Source organism: Alligator mississippiensis, chromosome 1 (assembly GCF_030867095.1).
Source record: "Alligator mississippiensis isolate rAllMis1 chromosome 1, rAllMis1, whole genome shotgun sequence".
Taxonomy (NCBI): domain Eukaryota; kingdom Metazoa; phylum Chordata; order Crocodylia; family Alligatoridae; genus Alligator; species Alligator mississippiensis.
This window is the reverse complement of record NC_081824.1, coordinates 422,469,545-422,487,582: the sequence shown is the minus strand read 5'-3', so window position 1 is coordinate 422,487,582 and position 18,038 is coordinate 422,469,545. Positions and strand designations below refer to the sequence as shown.

General features: G+C 46.9%; 1 protein-coding gene across 9 annotated transcripts in view; it reads left to right on the top strand.

Moving 5' to 3' along the window:
• Nucleotides 1-18,038, top strand: part of NBEA (neurobeachin) — an 882,854-nt gene that overhangs the window by 158,906 nt on the left and 705,910 nt on the right. For all 9 annotated transcript variants that reach the window (XM_019498256.2, XM_059716302.1, XM_059716129.1 and 6 more), the window contains exon 6: nucleotides 16,422-16,548. In XM_019498256.2, coding sequence (XP_019353801.2) covers nucleotides 16,422-16,548 — 127 coding nt within the window. The remainder of the gene's footprint in view (nucleotides 1-16,421; nucleotides 16,549-18,038) is intronic.

Genomic DNA, 18,038 nt, shown 5'->3' with positions numbered 1-18,038 from the left:
GAAAGACTATGTGCACCGTGACACCTGCGTCCAAGGATTTTGTGACCTGGTTGTAGAAGGCCACCAGTTTGATCTGACATGACTTGCCTCAAATGAACCCATGTTGGTTGCCCCTAAGCATAATCTCCCCTGCTGGTCCCATGCAGATGTGCTCCTGGATAATTTTCTCAAAGAGCTTCCCCAGGACCGAGGTAAGACTAATGGGCCTGTAGTTTCCTGGGTCCTCCTTCCTCCTTTTTTTGAAAATGGGAACCACATTGGCCTTTTTCCAGTCCTCTGGCACCTTGCCAGAGCACCATGAGTGCTCATAAAGCTGTACCAGGGGTCCTGCAGTGACCTCTGCTAATTCCCTCAGCATTCTAGGGTGGAGATCATCAGGACCTGCTGATTTGTACATGTCTAGTCCCACCAGAAGTTCCCTGACTAGCGCCTCCCCTGGGTCCGTTGGGGATCCCGCTGTGGGGGGATGCCCTGGTCCCTGCTCAAAAAGATGGCAGAGAAATTGTTAAAGAGGTTAGCTTTGTCATCTGGTGTGAACACTAGATTTCGTAGCATATCCAGCAGAGGCCCTACGTTACCCGGTACCTTCTTTTTACCCCCTATGTATTTAAAAAAGGACTTCTTGTTATCCTTGATCCGGGTTGCTAGTCCCAGTTCCATCTCCGCCTTAGCCTTCCTAACAGCCCCCCTACAGTCTTGATCAATAGAGGTATAATCCTCCTTGGTGATGGCCCCTCCCTTCCATTGGGTGTACGCCTCCTTTTTAGCTTTGAGACGTTCCTGGATGCTTTTGGTGAGCCATGGGGGCTTTTGAGCACTCTTGCCCCCTTTAATCCGTGTTGGGATTGTCACCCTTTGGGCTTGGAGGACCATCTCCTTAAGGAATGACCACTCTTCCTGGACTCCCAACTCCCTTCCCCTCTGGGACCTGAGTGCCTCCCCAACTAGTCTCCTTATCTCATTGAAATCTGCCCTCCTGAAGTCTAGGGCTGTTGTCGTGCTGCAGGCCTTTCACACCCTGCTGGATGGTGAACTCCAGTAGGCGATGATCGCTATTGCCCAGGTGGTCGAGAATCCGCAGTCCGCTCACCAGATCATCACCCGTGGCCAGGACCAGGTTCAACAAGGCATTTGCCCTGATGGGGCTGTGCACCTCCTGGGTTAGATGGAGGTGCTGTAACTCAGCTAGAAACGTATGTGAGCGGTTAGACCTGGCAGACTGCTCTTCCCAGCAGATGTCCGGATAGTTTAGGTCATCCATGATGACCACGTCCCTTGACCTAACTGCCTCTGTGAGCTGACCTGAGAATTCCCAGTCCAGCTTTTCCCCCTGGTTAGGTGGCCTGTAGTAAACTCCTACCGTTAAGTCCCTTTTCCCCCCGACCCCCTTGTATTCAGACCCGGAGCACTTCAGTCTGCCCCTCCTCTGACCCAGTGCTGTTTTTTGAGGATGTGTATTGCTCTTTGACATAGAGTGCCACTCCCCCACTCTTCCTCCCTGTTCTATCCCTCCTGTACAGTCTATAGCCCTTGATGTTCACTGCCCAGTCATGCATTGGATCCCACCAAGTTTCAGTGAGCCCCACTATGTCTGGGTTTGTGTTAGCTAGCAGGAGGGCAAGTTCCTCCTGCTTGTTTCCCATACTATGAGCATTAGTGTAGAAGCATTTAAGGCCTCTTGGAGGTGTATGCTCTGCCCCCCTAATCCCTGAACTATCTGGGTCCCTGTCTCTCTTACCTGGGTATTTCTTGTGCTTGTTGCCTGTCTTGGCTGGGCTGTTTTTGTGGGTGGCTCTTGGTTCGGTGTTCCGTGGCTCCCTCTGTCCTCATCTTCCCCTTCCCCCAACAAGCCTAGTTTAAAGCTCGCCAGAGGAGATCAGTCAACCTGAAAGAGAACACATGCTTACCTTTAGGGGAGAGGTGAAGCCCATCCCACCTAAGCATGTCTCTTGTCCTGAAGTATGGGTCATTCTCCAAAAAGCCGAAGCCCGCCTTGAGACACCATTTCTGAAGCCACAAGTTGACCTCCCTGATGCAGGTCTCATGGTGTCTTCCGCTCACTGGAAGGACAGATGAGAAGACCACCTGTGCCCCTGTTTCCTTCAGCTTGCTCCCCAGAGCTTGGTAGTCCTTCATCAGGCAATCAGGGCTGCTCCTGTCCACATCATTAGTGCCCGCATGGATTAGGACCATGGGGTTCAGATCAGGGATGCGTAATTATTTGGGCTGGAGGACCACTTAAGGAGTTTCAGTGAGCTGTGGCAGGCTGTGTGGGTTGCTGACCTGGCATAGGGGGAAGAGTGCTGGCATGGTAGGTTGAGGGGAGGGGGGCTAGGGCAGTGTGGGGAGCATGCTGACCTGCCACATGGTGGGGGCAATTGGTTCTCCATAGTTGGGGGCTCTGGTCAGAGTAGGTAGGTGGGCAGACAGATGGGATGGGGCTGTGGGCAGGTGGTGAACAGCATCTGGGAGCAAGATATGTGGGCAGGGCTGGGGCCAGGGCTAAAGCCAGAATCATGGGGCTTGGGCCCTCTACACATCCCTGAGTGGATCGCAGCCCTGCATTGTCACTGCCCCACGATTCTAGCCCTGGCCCAGCCATCCTGCTCCCGGTTGCCTCTCCCCACCCACCTACCCCAGCTTCATCCCGTCTTCCTGGCTGAGGACGCCCTACCCAATGGAATCTCAGGTCAGTTTCCATGGAGAGCCTGTCTGCCTTCCCACCCTATGTCAGGTACCACCAATAGTGGGTGCAGGACAGACTGGCAGTGGCAGCTCAGCAGAGAGTCTGACCACTGTGCTGCCCCTGCTCTACTGCATGCCTGGGGGTGGCAGGACCAGCCACATGTGCTGTGGCCTGTGCTTCTCTGCATGCCTGGGATGGGCAGGGCCAAGGAATCTTCTGCAGGATGGATAAAATCCCATGGCGGGTTGGATTCAGCTTGCCAGTTGTATTTTGACCGCTCTTGCTTTAAATGAATTCATGAGGACTTTTCCAGCCCTAATTTTCTATGATCCAGGTAAAGGAAACTGGACACAGGGTCCTGCTCTTAAAACTGGTGCTGCTATTGGGCTTTGAGAGATGAACACAAGGGTAGAAGTCTAAAGAGCAAGATGGAGGATAAAAGTTCAGAAGGGTACAGATACAGATAAAGACCTGGGGGTTACAGTGGACAGTAAGCTGAATATGAGCCAACAGTGTGCCCTTGTTGCCGAGAAGGTTAATGGCATACTGGGCAGCGTTAGTAGGAGCATTGCCACTAGATCAAGGGAATTGATGATTCCCTTTTCTGCACTGGTGAGGCCACATGTGGAGTACTGTGTCTAGTTTTGGGTCCCCCACTACAGAAAGAATGTGGACAAATTGGAGAGACTTCAGTGGAGGATTGTGAAAATGGTTATAGGGCTGGAGCGCGTGATGTATGAGGAGAGGCTGAGGAACTGGTCTTATTGAGTGTGGCGAAGAGAAGATTGAAAAGGGATTTAACTGCAGCCTTCAACTACCTGTAGTGGGGTTTGAAAGAGGATGGAGCTAGACTGTTCTCATTGATAGCAGATGACATAACAAGGAGAAATGATTTCATGTTGCTGTAAGAGAAGCTTAGGGTTAGATATTAGGAAAAACATTTTCATAAGAAAGGTAGTAAAGCATTGTTACATGCTGTCCAGAGAGGTTGTGGAATCTCTATCCTCACAGGTTTTTAAGACCCTGAGAGAAAAAGCCTTGGCTGGGATGATCTAACTGGGGGTAGTTGTGCTTTGAGCAGGGGGTTGGATTAGATGATCTCCTGAGATTCCTTCCAACCCTGATTTTCTCTGATTCTATAACAGCATTGAAGTTTATGGACTCCTCATCTTCTTCCCTGCCAAACCTGAAAACAGAAGGCTTGAAACTGGATAACAGTTGACAATTTTTTCAGTATTGAGATGCCTGTTAAATCATGGCTACAAGGCTGGAGGTATCTTGAGTAGGGTTTAATGGCCTGTTTAATAAGGGTTGGCAGATTAAAAAAGAAACATTAACAATCTGTTAGCAGTGAGCCCAGTGCCTCCCTTTGGGCTTTTACTAGTTGCAGTAGGCATAGATCCAACCCTCTGAGCAATCCAACTTGAAACATATTCTTCTCCAGCATCAACTTTAAGAAAGTATCTACAATGCCAGTTACACTGCGACTAATTTGACCCATAGCTAGTTTTAAAATAGATTGAAAAATCTTCATAGTGGGAAGCTGTTGGAGAATGGAAACACTTTAGCTTTATCAGCCTTCCCACAATTCTGAAGGGTTCTGGGCAGGATATTTCAGATCCTGTAGTAGAGAATAATTTACTGTACACAACATCAATATGATGGAGAAGAAAATTTCCATAATTAATGGGAGGAAGTGTACTTCTGGACACTTGCTTGTAATTGCAAGTAGGAAGGTGGGGTGGGGGGACTGAGGTTATGGGGGAGGGCACAGGTGGACTGCCTTTCTAGCAGGCCAGGTGGTGGCAGCTTGTTCCAGCTGCTGCTGCTTCTTGCCTCAGCCCTGTTCCTGGTGGTAGCAGCTTTTTATAGTTAGAAATTACTAACTCACTCTATGGCCAGATACAGACATTATACATAAACTGGTATAAGTGACTGGAAATTGGTCTAAACCTGTAACAGAATAGAAATTCAGGGCATGTAGACTGGCTTAAAAATGGCGAAACCATATCTGAAAGAAACCTGGATGAATGTAGCATCAGATTTAATCAGTTTAGATTAGACCAGTCTGTTGAACTGCACCTGATCCCCTGTTGATTCATGTTAAGTCCACTGGCATCCCAGGGGCATTTGTGTCCTGCCCCTCACAAAAAGTGGGGAACTCAGCTGGGCTGCTTTGGCTGAGCATGCAGCCAGTCTTGTCCCCTGGCTGTCAGAGCTGAGTCAACAAAGCTTCTGCTCCTCAGTCCTGCCTGCGTCTGCCAGTGCCCGCACTAGCGGGAGGGGTGAGGGAACAGAGGCCTCCTGCTGCACAGCCCCCGCACCCCTAGCTGTGCTTACTTATGTCGGGGGGGGGGAGCAAGCCTTGGTTGTTGGGTAGAGGCTTGCACTATCTCCCGTGGTCCCTGTGCTGCCCAGCTCAGCTGACGGCCACACACAGCTCAGACCTTGTTCCCAATCCCATGTCAGTAGAGCCAGGCAGTGCTAGAGGGGCAGGGAGGAGTAGAGCTACCCTCCCCCCTCCCAAGTTGTGCTTGTTCTGGTCTGGCCATGGGGTTGGGACTTCTGCTCTCCTAGCCCCCCAGTGAGGGGGGCCCCCAGGTGGCTCTCCGTCCTGGCTGCCTGTCAGCTGAGCTGCACACGGCATGCGGTGGAGGGATGAGGAAGGAGAGGCCTCTGTCCAGGGGCTCTGCCCCAGCCTCTAGACCTGAGCTGGGGGGACCTCTGTTTTCCCACCCATCCCTACTGCTTTATGGCTCTGCTGACAGGCACCCAGGAGTCAGGGCTGACAACTGCTCAGGCCTGTCAGTTGAGATTGCTGACAGCCTCACCACTGGGCCCTGATCCCCCCAGAACCAATCACAGCTTGTGTGGGGCACCTCCCCCCCCCACTGCTGCTGACAGCCACCACTGTTGGGGAAGGGGGGCTGGAGACAGAGGCCATACTGGGAGGCTTGCAAGAGCGCCTCTGCTTTTTGCCCTCAACTGGCGTGTCCACACATGCAAGCACGTGTGCTTGCAGCAGCTCAAATAGAAGCGGTGCAAATTTGAGCTGGGGTTTTTGCTTCAGCGCACATGCTCAGACATGCACTTTGTTGTGGAGCAAATTGTGCCACTTGGGGCAAAATAACCCTGCCTGGCTCCTCCCAGATCTGCAGCCAGGGGGAGCTGGAGCCCGGGGCCAGCACCTGTGCTGTCCCCAGCAGTATAAAAAGCTGCCCTGTCCTGGCCCCATCCATACAAAATCTGCCCTGGCAAGCAGCTCAGGGCTACTCACTCTCAGGAGCTTCTGGAGCCCGGCCAATTGATACCTGGGGACACTACCCCTTGTGCCAGCTGGACTGCTGCAGCAACATCCCAAGTCCGTTTTAAAAAATACCCCAAAATCCATGTTTTTCCACAATTAAAACAAAAGACCACTCTACACTTTTACCCCCCCCCCCCCCCCCGAGAGAGACAACGATCAGTTGGCTAATGCTTTATTGGTATATGTACAATGTTAAAGCAATTTGGGAGCCTACCAGTGTCTCTATCATCATGAAAAAAATAAATTCTAAATACTCATATGTATTGATGTGTGCTTTTGATTTTCTTCACATATGATGGGTGTGTGATGGGGGGGGATGTAGTGTTTGCAGGAAGGGGGCAGGAAGGACTGTGGGGGAAGGCGGGTGGGTTGGGTGTGTGTGGAGGGATGTGGGTTGGTATGTAGGTAGGTGTGGGGCAATTGCTGGGGGGACTGTGGGTGTGGGGGACCTTGTGGGGGGGCTGCTCAGGAGGGATGGGTCCCCTGGCCCCCACAGGGTGCAGCCTCCCCACACAGCACATGGAATGCCCCTCCCAACAGGGCCCCAGCTCCCTACTGGAGGCTGCGCCCCCCCCCCTCCCCCCGCCCAGGGTCCTAAGCACCCTGGAGGGCTGCAGCCTCCCTGCCCAGGGTCCCAGCTCCCCCCTGGAGGGCCACAGCCCCTATCCCTCACAGGTCCCCAGCCCTCCCAGAGGTCCCCAGCCCCCCTGCCCAAGGTCCCAAGCACCATGGAGGGCTGCAGTCCATGTACACCTCCCCCCTCCCCCCCCCCCCCGCCCAGGGCCCATAATTGACCTTTCACCGCAGCAGTAGGGCCCATTGCAGCAAAACCCAGCACAGCACATGGGGACTGCATATCAGGTCCTGCCACCTGGCCAGGCCATTCGTATAGTGGCAGGACCTGGCACAGCACACAGGGACCGCACAGAGCCTAGCCTGGTCCTGCCGACCCTGGGGTGCTCATGCTGCTTGGCCTGGTGTGGCGTGGCATGTTGTGCAGAGACCACATTGAGTCCAGCTGGGTCCTGCTGGCCCTGGACTGTTTGCACTGCCTGGCCTGGCCGGGCAGCACAAGCAGCCCCAGTGCTGGCAGGACCTGGCTGGGGTCCACGCGGTCCCCGTGTGCTGTGCCAGGCCGTGCCACTGTAGGAATGGCTTGGCTGGGCAGAGCGGCCCCAAGGGCAGCAGGACCCAGCTGGGCCCTGCATGCCTTGCTGGGTCTTGCTGCCATGGGCCCAGCTCAGGCAGGCGCCCCAGGACCCGGCTGGGCCCAGCACTCAGTCCCCATGTGCCATGCCAGTCCTGTCACCATGGGCCTGGCCCGGCTGGGCGGCAGATGGGCCTCAGGGCCAGCCATGCGCTGCATCCCGCCTCTGCCCCACTGTGCCTGCAGGGCCAGAACCTGGCCCAGCCCCATGTGGCACTCTAGTCCGGCTTTGCACTGGAGTGGGTCATATGGCTCCGGGAGGCAAAGCTCCTGTTCACTCCTCCCGGAGCCGTGCCACCTGCTCCAGTGCAAAGCTGGATTAGCGAGTCACACCGATCTGAGCCAGGTCCTCAGCCCTCCGCAGCCCCAGGGACATCCCCCCTGCCACTCCCCGAACCCCCCCCCCCCCCCAAATTACCTTGGACAGTGCTGGGGGCTGGGGGCAGCAAGAGCACCAAAGAGATGCTCTGGCTGAAACCAGAGCATCTCTTTTGGAGGACTGACTCCCTGCTGACTCCGGGCATGGTCTGGGACCGTGCCTTGCTCTGCTCTTCTGCGGAGCAGTTTTTTAGACCCCTGGATCTAATCTTCTACCTGCGCTGCAAGTTTGCAATGCGAGGAACATTTTTTTTGTTCCCGCATGTGCCTCTTGCCCCGCCTCAAAGGGGTTTGAGGCAGGGCAAGAGGCACGTGCGCACTTGTCTGGATGCACCCAACCAGTGTAGGCATTTGCATGCTCTCTCCCACCCAAGAGTGAGTGTGTGTTTTGTTCACTCCTGATCCAATCTATGCAGCTTAGAGGAATCTGCTTAGGTTGGTCCCTCCCTTGTGCTTTTTGAATGTCTGTATCTAGCCTATGAAAATATAATGGATTGTTGTATTTTTAATGTCTTTTGTAATGCAGTTTTGCCATCAGAGGGTGCAATTTTCATTTGTTAGCTTGTAGAGTTAAGAGTGCTTATTAAACAAGCTTGACAGTGAAAAGAGGTTTAGAATGAAACCCTGAACTTGAATGTTGTTCAAAGAAAATAAATTAAGGCTTGAAACAATCATGCCATTATTCCTCTAGCAAATAGGCATCTCACTTTTGCTTCCCATGTGTCTGCACACCTCAATTTAACTGGATATTCCTGAATGTAGAATGAGGTCCATAACATTTTAAAGCATTCCACATCTATATTTTTAAACTAATATTTAAGATATTGGAACATTATGTGATAAGATAAAGATAGAATATCATGCACTGTGACACTGAATTTAACTTAGTGTTATTTGCCTACATCTCTTTGGATCTCATTTCCTAATGGTCCTGGGCCAAACCGTGTTAAAAAATAAAACCTTTAACAAGAACAATATTGTATTATGCCACTTATAAAAACTTAGCTTTTTAACAATGCAAAACTTAAAAATTAATCCAAATTAAAGGAGTAATAATCTTCAAAATTTAGTATGATAAGAATATATGATACTTGGAAACAGTAGCTTCAGTTTTAGTAACGTTAGAAATTGATTTCAAATCTTGTAAATTTTACCTTTTGAACTTAAGTTTCAGCTACAACTAATTTTTATTTCCTGAAACATCTGATAACCGGGTTTTATAATGAAAAGGTTGTATTAACTATGTTTTCCCATTCATGAATGAGGATTTTTCTTCTTTGGATTTGTACTCTTTCAAACATATTTTTAAAAGAAAGCAACTTTGGAGGGGAGAGGGGAACTTCATTGTATTTGTATGAGCCGGTTTACTAATTCTTTTTGTAAAAGCTGCTGTTGAATATTTTCATAATAAAGTATGTCTAAGTTTGCAAAACGACTTAAATTGAAATCCTTCAAGAGACTTTCTGTCTTTACAATAATTTGTACTTGTCTGAATCGAAAATAACTTATGTTTATATAGTGGCCATTGCTGTGATATCTTAAATAGTTGGGAGACATTAAAGAAGAGAGAGAGAAAAGGTACTTAAACGTGACAGAAAGGCACATGTGAATCTATCTTCTGTGACTTGGAATTTGGTGTGTATGGTTTTTCCTAAGATTCAGTTGATACTACAAAAGCAATAGCACTCATGCATAGTAATTGTATTGAATCTCAAATGGTGTGTAAAATTGGTAGGTTTTTGACATCTTCCAGCAAAATAAACATGAAAGTTGCCTTTCCTAAAAACTTTTCATCACAACTCAAATTAGACTTGTACTTATCGTCTGCCTTCTTAACTCTCTAGACTTTGGGGAAAACAAACTTTAAAATATTCAGATTTGGGGATTTTACCTGGAATCAAGGCAGAGGTTACAGTAAAAGGCTAATAAAAAGTAAGCTTGAAAAGACATTTTGTTGAGAACATTTGCCTGGTACATAGACAGCCTTGAAGACTCTTCCAAATTTGTTGCCATCATTATAAATATGTATGTCACAAGAGCATCCAGGTTCCCTGGGGTGCTGGAGTGTGTTGGAATTCCCCTTCTGCTTGGCAAAAAAGATGAAGGTCTGTCAAAGTCTAGATGGCCCATCAGGCTAGCATAGCTAGTTTCTGCAGAAAAGGCATGAAAGGCTTAGGTGTCTAGAAATGCATCCAGTCATCTCTATCACCAAGTGCATATTATGGCTTATTTGATAGGAAGTGGCATTTGGCATGAGTCTGAAGGTAGGCAGCCTGTCCTAATGCTTGGCCACCCCATAACCCCATAATCTCCCACCTAAATTTCTTCTGCTGCAGCTTGATTCTATTGATCCTAGTTCCACACTTTATGGTCACAAAGAAATGCACATCTCCATCTGCTCTATGATCACCTTTCAGGTATCTAAAGACTGTTATCAAATCCCCCCTAAATCTCTAGATGAAATAACCCTAGTTCTGTGAGCCCTTTTCCATATGTCTTGCTTCCCAGGACCCCAGTCATTTTTATTGCTCTGTGCTGGACTCTCTCAAACTTTCCACATTCCTCTTGAAGTGTGGGTCCCAGAGCTGGACACAGTACTCCATTTCAAGTGACACTCCTGTTAATACAGCCCAGTATGTTATTGACATTTTTTTGCAACAAGAACACACTGTTAGCTCATATTCAGTTTGTGGTCTGCTATAACCCCAGGAACATTCTCTGCAGCACTGTGCATTCACCAGTCATTCCCCAGTCTGTATTTATGTATGGAATTATTGTATCCCCAGTCCAGGTCTTTATACTTGTCCTTGTTGAATGTCATCTGGGTGATTGCAGACAACATTAGCCTATTCAGGTCATTCTGGATCCGAGCCCTACCCTGCAGAGTGTCTTCAACTCAACTCAGTGCAACTTGCTGTCATCTGCAGGTTTGCAGCGCATTCACTCAGTGCCATCACCCAAATCATTAATGAAGATGCTGAACAATACCAGACCCAGGACAAACCCCTCGTCCAACATCCATGAGTTCTCAAAAATGATGGCCAATGGTTCTGAAATTACCTCAGCCAATTTCTTCAGTAGCCTAGTGTACATCCCATTTGCCCCTACCAACTTGAAAGAATCAAGTATCACTAAGTAATCTCTAAACCTGTTTTTCTACTACTCTAAGCTCTTTGTCTCCTTCTCTTCTGCTACAGATTTAAACCAGTTTCTGATCACTTAAACTTGTTTATGTATAATGTCTGTCCCTAGTCAGAGAGATGTAGAGCACAACTAGAAGTGATCTGTGTGCAGGAGATTTTTTTGCAGAATATTAATCTGGGGGATGGAGGAGTTGAATGGGATACTGTAGAAGATTAGAAGCCAGGAAGGGTCAATACAGCTTGTGCTGTAGATGAGAGAATTCCAAGGGTGTACAAGGAAGAGTATATGTAAACTAAAGTCTTTTAAATGAAGAATTCTATAAAAGTAGGGCCTACCTAAGGATTCATAGATGCTAGAGTCGGAAAGGACCTCAAAGGATTATTGAAAGGAAAAGGTGTTGGGATCATGTGACCCCAGCCAGGTGTTTGTCTAGTCTCCTCTTGAAGACCCCCAAGGTAGGGGGTAGTGCCACCTCCCTTGGAAGCCTGTTCCAGATTCTGGCGACCCTAACCGTGAAGTTCTTTTTGATGTCCAACCTAAATCCTAGTCTGCATCAGCTTGTGGTCATTGTTTCTGGTTATTCCAAGGGGTGCTCTGGTAAACAGAGCATCTCCTATTCCCTGCTGCCCGTGGGCCCCCCCGCCCCGATGAATTTGTATACTGTCACAAGATCCCTCCTCAGCCTTCTCTTGCAGAGGCTAAAAAGGTCCAGGTCCCTTAGCCTTTCCTTATAAGACCTTCCCTGCAGGCCTCTAAATATATGAGTGGCCCTCCTCTAGACCCTCTGAAGGTTGTCCACATCCTTTTTGAATTGTGGCACCTAGAATTAGACTAAGTACTCTAGCTGCGGTCTGACCAGTGCCACATAGAATGGGAGCATCACTTCCCTGGACTTGTTCATGATACACCTACTAATGCATGACAAAGTGTAGTTAGCTCTGCTAATTACTTCATCAAATTGACAACTCATGTTCATCTTGGAGTCAACAATGACTCCGAGATCTCTTTCTGCCACTGTGCTGCTGAGAAGGTCATCCCGCAGCCTATAGGTGTGCTGGTGATTCCCTCTCCCTAGGTGCAGCACCTTGCACTTGTCCTTGTTGAATTGCATCCTCTTGTTCCCTGCTCACTTTTCTAACCTGTCCAAGTCTGCCTGGATTCAGTTTCTTCCCATCAGTGTTTGTTTTGCCCCATAGTTTTGTGCCATCTGCGAATGTGGACAGAGTGCTTTCCACACCCTCATCCAGGTCGCTGATGAAGATGTTGAACAGTACCAACCCAAGGACTGAGCCTTGGGGGACCCCGCTGCCCACAACTTTCAAGGTCGATACCGACCCATCCACCACCACTCTCTGGGTACGACCCTTAAGCCAATTTGCCACCCACATGACTGTGTAGTCATTTATGGCACAGCTTTTCAATTTGTTTATAAGAATTGGATAGGATATCGTGTTGAAGGCCTTCTTAAAGTCCAAGTAGATGACATCTACCTTGACTCCTGCATCTAAGCTCTTAGTGACCTGGTCATAGAAAGAAACAAGGTTAGTCAGACAGGGTTGATCTGCTATGAACCCATGCTGGTTGCCCGTCAGCATAATATTACCTGCTGGATTCCTACAGATGTGATCCTTGATAATTTTTTCAAGGATTTTCCCAAGGATAGAGGTGAGACTAACCAGCCTATAGTTACCCAGATCCTCCTACCTCCCCTTCTTGAAAATAGGGACCACATTGGCCCTTTCCTAGCCCTCTGGGACTTCACCTGGGTACCATGAGTGCTCAAACAGACGTGCCAGTGGCATTCTTATGACACTTGCTAATTCTTTCAGCACCCTTGGATGGAGCTCATCCAGTCCTGCTGATTTAAATGCATCCAGTCCCTCCAAGCGTTTTTTAACTAGGTCAGCGCTGACAGTTGGTGGGCCGCTGTTTCTCCTGCTTCTGTCAGTAACGCATTTGGGAGATTTGTCAAAATCCAAGTTCAAGAATATAGAGGCAAAGAACTCATTGAAGAGCTCTGCTTTGTCCCTGCTATCTGTTACCAGCTGTCCTTGTTTATCCTGTAGGGGTCCTATGCTGCCCTGTGCCTTCTTTTTGCTCCCTGAAGAGGGCTTTTTGTTGTCTTTATACCTGAAAAAGGACTTGTTGTCCTTACTTTTTGTTGCTAGCCTGAGTTCTAATGCTGCTTTGGCTTTCCTGATTCCCTGCAAGTGCAAGCCAAAGAGGTATACTCCTCCTTGGTAGCTATCCCCTGATTCCACAGTCTGCAGGCTCATTTTTTGCCCTTAGGCTTTCCTGGATTTCCCAGTTTAGTCAGGAGGGTTTCTTGACCCCTTTGCCCCCTTTTCTATGGAGTGGGATTGCCGCCTCCTGTGCCTGAATGATCGCTTCCTTGAGGAATGACCACCCTTCCTGGACCCCATTTTGTCAATGCTCTTGAGCTTTAATGCCCCACTAACTAATCTCCTAAGCACACTGAAGTCAGCCTTTCTGAAGTCTAACACTTCAGTCCTGCTGGTTACTTTTCCCACCCTTCACCAGAGAGTGAAGTGAATCACTTGATGGTCACTATCCCCTAGGTTGCCTTGTACCTGCAAATCCCCCACCAGGTCGTCCCCCACAGCCAGTACGCAGTCCAGCAAGGTGTTTCCCCTAGTGGGATCGTATACCTCCTGCATTAGGTGGAGGTCCTGGTTGCAGGTTAAGAACCTGTGTGAGGGATTAGTTCTGGGTGACTGATCCTCCCAGCAGATGTCAGGGTAGATTAAGTCACCCATGACAACTGTATCTCTTGACAATACAACTTCTGAGAGCTGCCTGGAGAATTCCAGGTCAAGCTCATCCTCCTGGTGTGGTGATCTATAGTAGACCCACACTACCAAATCCCTTTCTTCTCTACCCCCTTGTATCCTAACCCACAGTACCTCAGTTTGGCCCTCTTTTGATCCCATCTTGATTATAGAAGATGCATATTGCTCCTTAACATAGAGAGCAACACCCTCCCCCCACCTCTTTTCCCCACTCTATCCTGTCTGTGCGTCCTATAACTTTCAACACCTACCACCCAGTCATGAATAGGGTGCCACCAGGTTTCAGTTAGCACAACCAGGTCAAAATTGTTGCCTGCAAACAGGAGTGCAAGTTGCTCCTGCTTCTTCCCCATGCTCCTAGAATTAGTATAGAGACATTTAAGACCCCCAATGGGTGCTCTTAAATGCACTCCCCCCCCCCCCCCCCGTCCTGATGTCTATCAGGCCCCTTAGTGCCCAATACACTTAGACTTAGGATGAAAGCAACTAAATTGTAAATGTGGACATGCTGCTACTATCTCTAATCAAGGTGAAAATTTGCCATTTGTGGAAAATAAATCAACCATAAACTTCAGTTCTTACTGAGTCTGAAATACGTTTTCTGAAAATTTAAAAATAAATCAGTTGATTTAATTTTAAACTGGATTCCTTAAGAAATGTTAAGAATTTTTGTTCCAAATTATCTTGGTAACAGACTAAAGGTGTTGACATATGGGCAACTTGTCATGAGATAAGGGGGCATATGTCCATTGCTCTGTGTACACTTTTACCCCGTTATATGTATATGGTAGCTCATGATGGCTTACTTTTTCATTGAGTGTTAATGCAGGATAAGACCTCACTGCCTTTAGGCCCAAAGTTAGTTATTTGTGTTTCTATATTCTAGCAGATTTACATCCAAATCTTCCACTTAGTTATTTTTAATCTGGTGCTTAGGTTGTTTATGAGGAAATTAGATGATAATTTGTCAAGTAGTTGTGGTTCATACTGCAGATAACTGAGTCAGATGAACAGCTCCACTGAATGTTAACTGAAGCTATTTTAACATTAGATGCATGCTCCATCAGTCACACTTCTACAGTTTGCTTGAATGCAGTGATTTTATTAGTTGTGTGAGTCAGCCTGGGCCCATTTAACTGTGCACAGTAAAGGTGACTAAACCTTAAATTTATAATAAGTTATGAGGGAAATTATTTGTTATCAAGGATGTATGGGAGAATGAGTGGAGCCACTGGTCAAGAAGAAAGGCAGAAAAGAATCTGAATGAGAGAGGGAGAGTTTTTCACTGAGATCAGTCTGTGGTTGGTGGTTGTCACAGTTGCATGTGTGAGCCTTGGCACCTATTGTTCCTCTATTAATAGCCTGTAGAGGGAGAGGAGGACCAAGGACAAAATCCATCGGGACACTGATAAATATTGGACGAAGAGGAAGAATTCGTGACATTTAAGAGTAGAGAGAAAAAATGAGAATGTAGATGGAAGTGATTAAAAAGCACTGTCATTTTTGTGTTATTAATTTTAAGATTCAGGGCATGAAGTCTAGGCAGCAGCATTGTACAGTAACCTGCATCTAAAAGAATTAAATATAAAGGGTTGATAGATGTAATAGCATACAATGGTTAGAGAAGGCTTTTTAGGACAGGGGGATTCGGTGTATTCCTGAAAGCAGAGGGGGAGGGAAGGGACTAGAAGAGATGTAGAGGGTCTGGAATGATGTAAGGGGTGAGATAAATCAGAACTTATATGGAGATAAAGACTGGAAGATATAGCTGAAGTAGGAGGAAAGGAAAGATTTAGGTTCTGCTTGTTCACCCTGTCACCTATAATGAAAAGAAAAGTCAGAGAGTTATCAGGTTTCTGTGTATGTAAATTCATAAAGATTGCAATATGCAAGAATGAGGCAGCAAATAAAGTATATGGAGTCAGAGTAGGCAGTTAAGGGATGTGTAGATACAAGCTAAACTACAAAGGACAGTTTGTCAGGTCACTTTTGTTTATGTTAAATTAGGTTCCTAATCCATATTTAAGAAGACCATTTTTTTTTTACCTAGATGTATGATATTGTGTAATAATGGTTATGCCATTGAACAGGGATTTGGAAACTTCAGTGTAGACTTACCATTTATCTGTAAGACTGGGAAGGTCATTTAAATCCAGAATTTTAAAGGTATTAAGTTACCAAAGATGTGGATAGGCAGAATATTCAGAAATGCTTTTGTGCCTGACTCCTTTGGAAATCAGCAGGAATTAGGGATCTAATTGGTTCTTGCCTGTGGAGCCAGCATACTTTACTTATTTCCTCACCCATGCTAGGGCTGGGCAGCTGGAAGCTGCACCTGCGTCACCTTCCCTGGACCCCTGCTCCTTGGCTGGAGTGCAAGCACAGTTTCTAGCTGATAGGGGGCTATGTCACAGGTGGGAGTTGGGGGACAGTGAGAGAAGTGGCAGCGGTGAAGACTTGCTTCTCCACTGGCTAGAAGCTATGCTTGTGTTGTAACCGGGGGACCTGGGAGAAGTGGTAGCAGTGCAGATGCAATTCCCAGCTATCCAATCTTGGTGCAGGTGCAGGCACAAGCAAAACCCCCACTCTTGACATGCTAGTGAAGCCACCCTGCCTGCACCAAACCAGAGCTGGTTTGTTCTGGCCTGTAGCTTGTTAAAGATTTCTGGCTGCTAATCTGTGTTAATGCGTGTAGATGTATTTGAACTATTTTTGCTAATCACATCTGCTAATAACTATCTACAAAGAGAGAAAAATGTTTTTTCTTGCTTCAAAGGTTTAGTTGTCGTTCTGCTTGTAAATACTTAATGAAGGTTGTGCTCAAGGTTCCTTTTTACCAGAGGGTTTGAAAATAGTATTGTCACTAATACCAGTTTTTCCTCCCTGCAGTTTCCGTACTAGCAAAGGTGTTGGGTACTCTGCTCATTTTGTTGGCAACTGCTTAATAGTTACATCGTTGAAGTCAAAAGGCAAAGGTTTTCAGCACTGTGTGAAATACGATTTTCAGCCACGTAAGGTAAGCAAAATAGTGATTACAACTGAAAATAATATTGGAAGTTTGTTCAACTGCTTCTAGAAAAGAGGAGTAATACTCTCATTGTCACAATGTAAATAACAATTTCTAACATACTATTTATGGCTAGTTTCTGTGAAGCTCTGACAGAAGAGTTATATGTTATTTTAAAACTGGTAGATTGGTTATTATAGTTGTTAACTACCCAAATGCCTTTTTGAATTCCTAGTGCTATGCGATTTCACTTTCCAGCGTGCCTATTAAGTATTTACTGGAAGTAAATATATTTACAGTATCTTTTGCCAAAAAATATTATCATCTTCGTTCATCTGCAGAAGTAGTGCTCTTATTTTTACTGAATCACTGTTTATCTAGCTATGTTTCAGTGATGTACAAGGTAATTTTTTAAGCCGGTTTTCTAGAGGATGAGTTAGAGAAAAGTTAATTTCTTTTGAAATTTCTCTAGGTCAGCGCTATACAACTGACAGCCCATGGGCCGTATGTGATTGACATGAGTCTCATGGGACCTTCCAGCTGCTTCTCCTGTTGCCATACAGTGGAAGAGCACTCAGGGGTCTGCATGAAACCCATAAGCCCATGTGGTCAGAAGGGGTGATCTGTGTGCTTCCACCATACCATCACCCACGTAGCAGGGGGGCCAGGCTGCATGCTGTCAACAGAGGGTAAAAGGGGGCTATTTGCTGCCAGTGCAGCCCATGCAGTTGAGGGTATCGTGGGAGATCTGTCCCCACACAATGTGCAGCTCCCAAATGTGCTAAATGTGGACAACCCTTTCTAGTCGTGACTAGAAAAATTGGCTGATTGACAAAATGATAGTATGACCTTGGTTTGAAAAGTAAACATTACAATTAAACATACAGAAGCCAACTTATAAAGTATTAAGTCTTCATTTTAATTTTATCAATGCATCTTTGATAACTACATATTTACTCTAATGCCAAATGCACCTTCTTCCCAAAAATTACCTTTCCAGAATTGGAGTTCATGTCTTAAATAGGGACATTGATTTTTTTTTTTTTTTTTGCGCATTTTAGAAGCATGGCGATGCTGTAAGATGGCTGTTTTTTTTTCTTTTCTCCCCTTCAGCAGCTATATGGAGGGGTGGAATCCAGAAGGGGCAGTTCCAGAGGAGGTGCAGTGGGGTGATTGTTCCACCCAAAGTTTCAAACCAAGTGCCCAGCAGCATCAATAGCATGTCTATTCAGGCAGCTCTAAGGGAGTTAATTGATTTTTGTGGTTCATTATAATCTTCCTGATTCCTGCTAATTGCTCTTCACTCCACAGGTGTTAACAGCTCTCTTTTCTTTTTAATGGTCTTCATATTCTGCTAATCAAGCTATAATTTCTTTGACAATTTTGCAGTCTGTTAGCTACTGGTTTTCTCTTCTATTTCATAATTTTTGAGTTCTTCAAAATTCTAGATCATAGCATTCAGTCTTCAGCCAGAGCTACAGTTCCAGCTTCTGGCTGAG